The sequence below is a fragment of the Sus scrofa genome, chromosome 12, assembly GCF_054392235.1.
Source record: "Sus scrofa isolate SSC_HxYL_T2T_F1_AM1 chromosome 12, Sscrofa_HxYL_maternal_Yorkshire_Landrace_v2.0, whole genome shotgun sequence".
NCBI lineage: Eukaryota > Metazoa > Chordata > Mammalia > Artiodactyla > Suidae > Sus > Sus scrofa.
Genome location: NC_139394.1, coordinates 42,049,173 through 42,059,193, shown reverse-complemented (window position 1 = coordinate 42,059,193; position 10,021 = coordinate 42,049,173). Strand labels below are relative to the sequence as shown.

Genomic DNA, 10,021 nt, shown 5'->3' with positions numbered 1-10,021 from the left:
TTACCACTGCGTTGGCCCGCGCTGCACTCGGATGGAGGACACGAGCCGGCCGCGTTAGGGCTGCGGGGGCGGCGTGGACCCGCGCCCCCAAGCGCCTCCGAGGACCTCCGGGCCAAGCCGGCCGCCTTTACCCCCGCGGCCTCAGAGCCCAAACCGCCGCGCAGGAGGGAAGAGCCAGGGCGGTCGGAATCCGACCCAAACCCGCGCGCGCCCCCTGGTGGACGCGGAGCTAAAGCCGGTTACGGGACCTCAGCGCTTCTCGGCTGCGGTTCTATGAAATGGGACCAGCCGGTGCACTTAGTACCTAGGCCTGGGGAGGACTGCTGTGAGGGTAAATTGAGATCATACATAGTGACTAGTATTTTTGGACTAAAATTACCGCAAAAACTAAAACCACCGCCACCACCCAATACAATCGACCTCACTTCCTGGAGGCTACCGGGGATGGAAGAGATCTCAGGAGCGGTGTAGGGTGTTCCATTTTCTCCGTGCACCCTCTAGTCCGTTGTTCCCAATCCGGAAAGGAATGCTAGAAACCCTGGTCCTCACTCTCCGGGAGCCCGCCCTGTAACTGGTACCCACGCCGGACAATTATTTCAAAAACCTGACCCGGGTTCAAAGTCAACAGCATCTGACAGTTCTCCTGGGAGAAGGGGTGGCAGCCCCTCCTGGGCAGCTGTGCGATCTGACAACGTCCGCAGTCCACATGGCACAACCCGCTCACTTCTCTAGGCTGGTCCCAGTTGAAGGAGAGGCTGCGGGTCCCCTGGGGTGGGGGGTGGGGAAAGGGCGCGAGGTTCTGAGTTAGCGGTTGCCATTGTTTTGCTCTGAGTTCCGAGTGCTAACCTGCCCACTCCCTAGACACTCGGGTCCCAGAAGCAGTAGGTCAGAAGCCTGTGGGGACGCGAGGAGGGCCACTCTGGAGCAGCGCACCTGTTCAGATGGAAGCCTCCAATGGGCAGGGAGGTGAAGGGGACAAGCCAGTGGAGAAGGTGAAGGGGGCCTGGGGAGGTGAGGGAGGGATGAGAGGAGGGTTCTTGAGGGGCTGGTTTTGGCAAGCAGAGAATATGAAATTCAAGGAAGGAATTCCCGTTGTGGCTCAGCAGGTTACAAACCTGACTAGTATCGCTGAGGAGGCCAGTTCGATCCCAGGCCTGGCCTCGTGGGTTAAGGATCCGGCATTGCCACAGGCTGTGGTGTAGGTTGCAGATGCACTTTGGACCTGGTGTGGCTGTGGTGTAGGCCAGCAGGTGTGGTTTGGATCTGGTGTGGCTGTGGTGTAGGCCAGCAGCTGCAGCTCCAATTCCCAGGCTTCTCTGGCCTGGGAACTTCCCTATGCTGCAGATGTGGCCGAAAGAAAGGAAGGAAGGAAGAAAAAGAAATTCAAGGAAGAAGAGAAGGATTCAGGGGGAGGTACAAGTTGGCAAGAGACTGAACAAACAAGAGAAGGTTGATTCCTTCAGACAGATGTTTATGAAGGACATTCTTGGTTTTCTAAGCAGGGATTCTCTGAGATGAGTTTCTTGGCTCTGGCCTCGCTCCCCTGAGTGCTGGGTCAAGGAGGGAAAATGGAGAAAGGCTTTGGCTGACATCTGACCTGTGCTTGCCCAGCACTGCCCCTCAGGAGCTGTAGCCCAAGCCCAGGGTCCTGTCCCCTGTTCTACACCTCCTGAGGGGTGGCCTGACTCCTGCCCCTGCCTCCTCCCAGGGGACAGATGCACCTTGCCTAGAGAGGAGCTCCAGGACCACCCCGGCCAGACACTTACTTGTGTGCCACGCCAAGGGCCTGGGCCAGGACACCTTCAAAATTGTGAGTAAGGGGCGAGCTCAGGACCCTGTCCTTGGTTCCCCAAAGGTCAGGAGACCTCAGTGAGAAATTGGCTGTGGCTGTGTGCAGGCCTGCAGCTGCAGCTCCGATCCCACTCCTAGCCTGGGAACTTCCATATGCCACAGGTGTGGCCCTAAAAAGCAAAAAAAAAAAAAAAGAAAAAAAGAAAGAAAAAAAGAAATTGGCAGGCCTCAGACCCATCGTTCATCTCCCCACTTGATACCCTCTTGAGAAGGGAGTGGGTAAGAGGGTGACTAGCGCCTCCTCATTAACACATGTAACCCTTCCTGGGCCCTAAGGGCTGCAGCTGGGCCAACCTGCTGGCAACTTGGGGCTGCCCATTGGCAGCCTCCTCTTTTCTCCTACGGCCCCTCACTTCACTCATTGCCTCCTCAGTGTAAGGAATACCTAAGGCCACTGAAGAAGTTCCTGCGAAAGTTGCACCTGCCCAGGGACCTGCCGCAGAAGAAGAAGCTAAAGTACATGAAGCAGAGCCTGGTGGTCCTAGGGGACCACATCAACACCTTTCTGCAGCACTACTGCCGAGCCTGGGAAACCAAGCACTGGCGCAAGTAGGGCAGCTCCTTACCGTTACCACTCTGCTCCCTCCTGGGCTGCCCCCTCAAGGATCAAGGTCAGGAGTCCCCGTTGTGGCTCAGTGGTTAACGAACCCGACTAGGATCTATGAGGACATGGGTTCGATCCCTGACCTCGCTCAGTGGGTTAAGGATCCAGCGTTGCCGTGAGCTGTGGTGTAGGTTGCAGACGCGGCTCGGATGGATCTGGCGTTGCTGTAGCTGTGGTGTAGGCCAGCGGCCTCAGCTCCGATTCGATCCCTAGCCTGGGAACCTCCATGGGCCGGTCACACTGTGGTGCAGGTCTCCTAGTCCTGCATCTTGGTGTGAAAGAGTCAGGATGGTGGAGTGAGCACAGGGAAAGGGGATGGAGAGAACAGGGACCTCTAGGGACGCAGGGCTGCATCGAGGGGACAAAGACCTCTCCCGACCCTAGAGAGCATGACCTCTGATTGCACAAGTGCTGAGGGGTGGGGGCTCCTCACCCATCCAGGTTCTTCAAAGTCTGGCAAATCAAATCCCCATCTCTCCAGTCCCCCAACCAAAAACTAAAGAGGCCTCATGGGGTCCATTTCTCTCTGGATGGTCCTGGCCACAAGAAAATGCTGGAGGGAGAGGGGCTGGACCTCAGGCCCCTCAGCCTTGGGCTTCTCCCCCCAGGATGCTCTGGCGATTTGTCTCCCTCTTCTCAGAACTGGAGGCAAAGCAGCTTCGAAGGCTCTACAAGTACACCAAGAGCAACCAGACGGCCAAGTTCCTGGTGAGGCTCCTCCCGGACCCCGCTGAGGGCGGGTGGGTGTGTTCTTGAATGGTAGGGGGAGGGCTGGGACTGAGGGGCCCTCTGCTACCCCCAGCACCCCTCAGTCCTTCCCACACTCGCAGCCCGAGGAAGACTCCACTACCCCCACGGTGGGCACAGAGTGGGGCTGAAGACTGGCAGAGACTCAGCTTCTCCCCTGTCCACACCCACAGGCTGATGCGAGCAGAGGCAGGGACATCCCTGAGGAGTCATGGGTGGGGACCACTGAGGCCAGGTAGAAGGGCACAGTCAGCTGGCGGAAGGTTCTAGAGACTGTTGCAAAGGACAGAGGACAAAGCTCCTCTGGGTTGACGTTGTCTAAAACCAGTGATAGCATTTTGGTCTCAGGTCACTTCTACCCTCTTAAAAATGATCAGGAACCCCCAAAGACATTTGTTCATGTAGGTTACACTTCTTGATAGTTGCCCTGCTAGAAATTAAAGCTAAAGAAAAAAGTTCAAAATATGTCCTAATTCATTTAAAAATAAAAAGGACGGGTGTCCCCATCGTGGCGCAGTGGAAACGAGTCTGACTAGGACCCATGAGGTTGCAGGTTCGATCCCTGGCCTCGCTCAGTGGGTTATGGATCCCGCGTTGCCGTGAGCTGTGGTGTAGGTCACAGACGTGGCTCAGTGGCTCAGATCCTGAGTCGCTGTGGCTGTGGTGCAAGCCGGCAGCTGTAGCTCTGATTGGGCCCCTAGCCTGGGAACGTCCGTATGCCACAGGTGCGGCCCTAAAAAGCAAAGACAAATAAATGTGTTGTGAGCCACACGGGAAGTCTGCAACAACAAATAAATAAATAAAATAAAATAACGTAGACTTTTTTCTCAACCATAAAAAACAATGAAATAATGCCATTTGCAGCAACATGGATGGGTGTAGAAATTCTCATACTAAGTGAAACAAGTCAGAGAAAGACAAATATTCTACAATATCATCATTTATATACGGAATCTAATACAAATGAAAACGAGCTTACTCTGGGTCTTTGTCTCTTCCTCTGAACGTGAAGTGTGGATCGTCACTTCGGTGATTCCTCTTCTGAATATGAGGAGCTGCTCTTTTAGTGATTCCTGGATTTCACCAGCCAGGAAAATTTCAAAAGATGTTTTCAGCCTCTCAATTTTATTTTTTTAATCTTTATGTTTTATTTTTTTGCTTTATTTATTTTTTAATTTATTTTTTTATTGATTTGTTTTTGGGGGGGGTCTTTTTGCCTTTTGTAGGGCCGCTCTGGAGGCATATGGAGGGTCCCAGGCTAGGGGTCTAATCGGAGGTGTAGCCACCAGCCTACGCCAGAACCACAGCAACTTGGGATCCGACCCCTGTCTACAACCTACACCACAGCTCACAGCAACGCCAGATCCTCAACCCACTGAGCAAGGCCAGGGATCGAACCTGCAACCTCATGGCTCCTAGTTGGATTCGTTAACCACTGCGCCATGACAGGAACTCCTTATTTTTTTGCTTTTTAGGGCTGCACCCACAGCATATGGAGGTTCCCAGGCTAGGGGTCAAATTGGAGCTGTGGCTGCCAGCCTACACCACAGTCACAGCAACACCACATCCATCTGAGCTGCATCTTCGACCTATATCACAGCTCACGGCAACACCAGATCCTTAACCCCCTGAGCAAGGCCAGGGATGGAACCTACATCCTCATGGATCCTAGTCAGGTTCATTAACCACTGAGCCACGAAGGGAACTCCTAGCCTCTCCATTTTAATTTGGTTGAGGACTTTAAAACAAATACCATTGTTTCATTACAAACACATAAGACAGTATAACTTCAAAAAGCAAAAAAAGAACCGCCAACAGAGAAGGGACAGTTGGCTGCCTGGCCCCAATGTCCCCATGACCCCTCCTCCATCTGTGGCTCCCACTCTGTCCTTCTGGCTACGAAGTTTCCTGACGAGGGCAGGGCTGGGACCTGTCAGCCCCTGGGCCCCGCTCTTCATCTCAAAACCGTGGCCCCCTTGCAGGTGGCATTTTGCCCCTTGGACACCCCGGAGAGCTCCCTGGTGGCCGGCCAGGAGGACAGCCTGCCCAAGCTCTGCACTGCCTGGGGGCTGCACAGACACCTCAGCGGCATGAAGGAGAGGCTGTTCAAGATGCAGGCCCTGGGCCCTGAGGCCTCCCTGCTGGGAGAGCTGAGAGCTGGGGGCCACTTCGGGACAGGTACAGCTCCTTAGCAGCCAGGTGGTGCCTGCGACTGGGGCCTGCATGTCCCCTGCAGCCCCTGACCCGCCTTCTTCCCTCCTCCCATCTTCTGGTCATCCCTGCGTTTCTCTGTCCGTTGCCCCCTCCCCTTTTTCTTTTCTCCTTTTTACCCGCTCCCTGCAGGGATGCTCATTATAGAAAGTTTGAAAATCGGAAAGAGGAAAATCACCCATCCCCCAGAGGCCATGGCTGTTAACATTTGCGTGTGTTTTCTTCACGCTTCTCAGTTTCCCCCTGGGAGGTCTCCGTTTACCTTTCCACAAAGGCATTTCCCCCTTTAACCAAAAGCAGAACAGAGACTTTTTTTTCCATCTTTTTGGGGACACACTCACCACATGTGGAGGTTCGAATCGGAGCTGTAGCCACCGGCCTACACCACAGCCACAGCAACGCCGGATCCAAGCATCTGCGACCTACACCACAGCTCAAGGCAATACTGGATCCTTAACCCACTGGGCAAGGCCAGGGATCAAACCCATGCCCTCATGGATACCAGTCGGTTTGGTGAACTGCTGAGCCACGACGGGAACTCCAGAACAAAGACTGTTAACAGCAGCCCTGTGCAGGGACTCCCAGGAAGTGTCCAAGCAGCAGGAGGGCACCCCCTTTCGGTGCTGGGTGGGGTGTGGGCTGAGGGAGAGGTTCGTCCCCACAATGAGGAGCCAGTCCAGCTGATGGCCTGGGGACAGCCTTCCTGGCGGCTTTGGCCTCTGCGATGACTGAGCTGCCTGGCTCTCTGGGCAGAGGCTGTGGGGTTATAGGGGACAGAGACTCTCCAGTGAGAGGGGCCCCAGCCTTGGCTGGAACCCGTCGAGCCCCCTCGCTTGCCCTGAGGTGCACAGAGATGTTGGAGCCGCCCACCCTGAGCCCCTCGGGAACTGGCCTCTGGGGCCACACTTACCTGTCGTTGCGCAGCGACTGGGGCAGAAAATGAAGGCAAACAGGGTGGCCTAGAATCGCACAGAGCGGTCCTAAACCAGACCCAGGTGTTCCTCTAGGCGGGGGTGGCCGGGGCCGCCTGCAGGGCCTCTTCACCAGTCATAGATGGGAGGCCAGAGTGAGAATGCGTCAGGCAGCTACTGAGACCCAGAACTCTGCCTGGGCTCTGTAGGGGTCCATGGCCCAGGACTTACTGTTTCTGGGGGTTTTTTGGGGGTATTTTCGTTTTTTTTTTTTTGCTTTTTAGGACTGCACCTGCGGCACGTGGAGGTTCCCAGGCTAGGGGTCGAATTGGAGCTGTAGCCGCCAGCCTACACCAGAGCCACAGCAACACCAGATCCCAGCCTCGTCTGCAACCTACACCACAGCTCTCGGCAACGCCGGATCCTTAACCCACTGAGCGAAGCCAGGGATTGAACCCACATCTTCACGGACACTAAGTCAGGTTCTTAACCCACCGAACCACAACAGGAACTCCAGGGCTTACTGTTTAAATCGAGGAAGTAAAACATAGAGTGGAATGAAGGCCAGCCCTCATTTGGATGAACGAGGCCAAGCAGTCCGTGAATTAGATGAGCAAAGTGAGGGGCAGGGCTTTGAGGCCAGTGTCTCCCTGTACAGGTGATTTGCATCTTTTTTTTTTTGTCTTTTGAGGGCCACACCTGTGGCATATGGCGGTTCCCAGGCTAGGGGTCGAATCAGAGCTATAGCTGCTGGCCTACACCACAGCCATAGCAACGCAGGATCTGAGCTGCTTCTGGGACCTACACCTCAGCTCAAGGCAGCGCTGGATCCTTTAACCCACTGATCGAGGCTAGGGATCGAACCTGTGTCCTCATGGATGCTAGTCAGATTTGTTTCCGCTGAGCCATGATGGAAACTTCAATTTGCATCTCTTCAATTCACTCTGCAGCATCCTGATAAGATGGGCATTTTTATCCCTTTTACAAATGGGCAATCTCAGGTCAGAGGGCAAAGGGTAGGTCTGAAGGAGTCAGGCTTTAAAGAAAAGAATAAGGAGAGAGCTGGGGGGAGGATGTGGGAGGAAGGTGTGTGTGGAGGCAAAGGGCTGTGAACAGACAGGCTGGGCTCGGAGGTGAACGGCCCAGCACAGTGGAGATGTGCAGGGTTGGGGGTAACAGGAAAACACCTTGGATGGTGGGTTAAGAAGTTGGGCTTGAGGAGTTCCCATCGTGGCTCAGTGGTTAACAAACCCGACTAGCATCCATGAGGACGCAGGTTCCATCCCTGGCCTTGCTCCATGGGTTAAGGATCTGGTGTTGCCATGAGCTGTGGTGTAGGTCGCAGACATGGCTCAGATCCCAAGTTGCTGTGACTGTGGCATAGGCTGGCAGCAACAGCTCCGATTGGACCCCTACCCTGGGACTTCATGTGCCGTGGGTGCGGCCCTCAAAGAAAAAGACCAAAAAAAACCAAGAAACAAAAAAGTTGTGCTTGAAATTATAATTCTTCTTCTACTTTTTTTTTGTCTTTTTGCCTTTTCTAGGGCCACACTCATGGCATATGGAGGTTCCCAGGCTAGGGGTCGAATCAGAGCTGTAGCTGCCGGCCTGTACCACAGCCACACCACACCAGATCCTTAACCCGCTGAGTTAAGGATCAAACCCAGTTGATCAAACCCGAGTCCTCATGGATTTGGTCGGGTTCATTACTGCTGAGCCACAACGGGAACTCCCATGAATCAGTTCTTAAGGAAAAAAGATGGTGAGGGTGTTTGCCAACAACCCAGCAGCAAAGTTCTGGGAGCTGGGGTACCAAACTCTTCTGAGAGGAGTGGGGAGGAATCTGGGTCAGAGACCAGAGGTCATGAACTGTGGGGGTGGTCTTGACGGTGCCCCCAAGTTGCCTTGGGCTTTGGGCAGCCCCTTTCCCTCCTCTACGCCTGTGTGAGGTCCCTCAACTGTGAAGCCCCCACCCCAGGGCTTCTGTGAGAAAAGAGTAAGGGACAAAGGCTGGAAGCAAGATAAGATTTTGCTCAGCATTTTGGTCCCTATCACCCCTCCCCACTGTGTCACAGATTGAGACTCTCTTAGTATTTGTGACGTCATCACGACTGTCTCTGCCTCTTTCAGGTTTGTTAAGAAAACATCCTCAAAACCCAAAACTCAAGAGAAAGAGGATTAAGGAAGCCCCAGAAAGCCCAGAGACCTGCCCATAAGAAGACCCAGCTGGGCCAGGGGCCAGCTCGCCCTGGATCCCAGAGCACTTCCACCTGGGGCGGGGGGCAGTGCGGGGAAGGAGAAACTGTCTTTATCCAAAGGATGCTGAGGACTTAATTATGTCTAAATGGGGCGAGGAAATAAACATCCTTAAGACAGGTCTATTTGGCTAATAATTATTCATTATCACTATTATTTTCTTTTTTAGAGCCTGTTTTGGGGCATCGTCCGGCTTCCTGGCGCCCTGGTTTATCCTTAAGGGTCCCAACCGGGGAGTTATCATCACCACGTTGGTGACCTGATCAGTCTGCTATCTCCTTCAGCCGATTGCAGTTCTGGTCCAACTCGACCCGCTCTTTTGTTTTTGTTTTCTTTTTAGGGCCGCACCTGCGGCATATGGAGGTTCCCAGGCCAGGGGTTGAATCGGGGCTGTAGCTACCGGCTTGCACCATAGCTCACGGCAATGCTGGATCCTTAACCCATTGAGCGAGGCCAGGGATTGAACTCGCATCCTCGTGGATACTAGTTGATCAACCATCTCTTTGAACCACAGTTGAAAAATAAAACCATCTGGTATCATTGGCCTTGAGGAGGAGGACCTGCTCACCCACGTTCATTGATTGAGGTCACAAAGAGAAGAGAGTTCCTCCAGATGCAAAATCACTTTCACACCCAGACCACCTTCCTGACCTGCCTGTTCTGGCCATCGGACGCCTTAAACGTTCACACCACATTTGAGTACCTTATTCTACAACACAGTATTTTTCACCTGTCACCTTTTTTTACACATTGATGAATGACGTCCCTATCTTACCTAAACTACGCTGCCTCTATAAAATGTTTATGTCCCCTCTGAGATCGAAAGTGCTGCTCTTCAGAAAAATACATTTTTCCCTCCTTGGAACCTGTGGATTTGAATACGACTCCTGCCTGCTCACATGGGAATCAGAGAAGCGTTTAAAAACTGCTACGGGACAGGGAGTTCCCATCATGGCTCAGTGGGAATGAACCCGACTAGTATCCATGAGGACATGGGTTCGATCCCTGGCCTTGCTCAGGGGGTTCAGGATCTGGCATTGCCGTGAGCTGCGGTTTGGGTTGTGGACGCCACTCCGATCTGGTGTTGCTGTGGCTGTGCTGTAGGCTGGCAGCTGCAGCTCCACTTCAACCCGTTGCTTGGATACTTCCATGTGCCCCAGGTTTGACCACAAAAAAAAAAAAAAAAAAAAAAAGAAAAAGAGTACCTCATTAGGTAGCATGTCAGTCTCATGAAAACTATTACAAGACAGGAGTTCCCACCATGGCTCAGTGGTTAACAAATCCAACTAGGAACCATGAGGTGGCAGGTTCAATCCCTGGCCTTGCTCAGTGGGCTAAGGATCTGGCGTTGCTGTGGCTGTGGTGAAGGCCGGCGGCTGCAGCTCCAATTCGACCCCTAGCCTGGGAACCTCCATATGCCATGGGGGTGTGGCCCTAGAAA

General features: G+C 53.6%; 2 protein-coding genes across 5 annotated transcripts in view; one reads left to right on the top strand and one right to left on the bottom strand.

Annotated features, from left to right (window-relative positions):
* Nucleotides 1-192, bottom strand: part of USP32 (ubiquitin specific peptidase 32) — a 250,342-nt gene extending 250,150 nt beyond the window's left edge. For all 4 annotated transcript variants that reach the window (XM_084985059.1, XM_084985061.1, XM_084985058.1 and 1 more), the window contains exon 1: nt 5-192. The gene's annotated coding sequence lies outside the window, so the exon portion shown is untranslated. The remainder of the gene's footprint in view (nt 1-4) is intronic.
* Nucleotides 184-8,703, top strand: CHCT1 (CHD1 helical C-terminal domain containing 1). The gene is made up of 7 exons (XM_021067304.2): nt 184-331; nt 862-992; nt 1,709-1,810; nt 2,225-2,400; nt 3,064-3,163; nt 5,185-5,380; nt 8,455-8,703. Exons 1-7 carry the CDS (start codon nt 274-276, stop codon nt 8,538-8,540), a joined length of 849 nt encoding a protein of 282 aa, XP_020922963.2. The 5' UTR covers nt 184-273; the 3' UTR covers nt 8,541-8,703.
* The last annotated feature ends 1,318 nt before the right edge of the window (nt 8,704-10,021 follow it).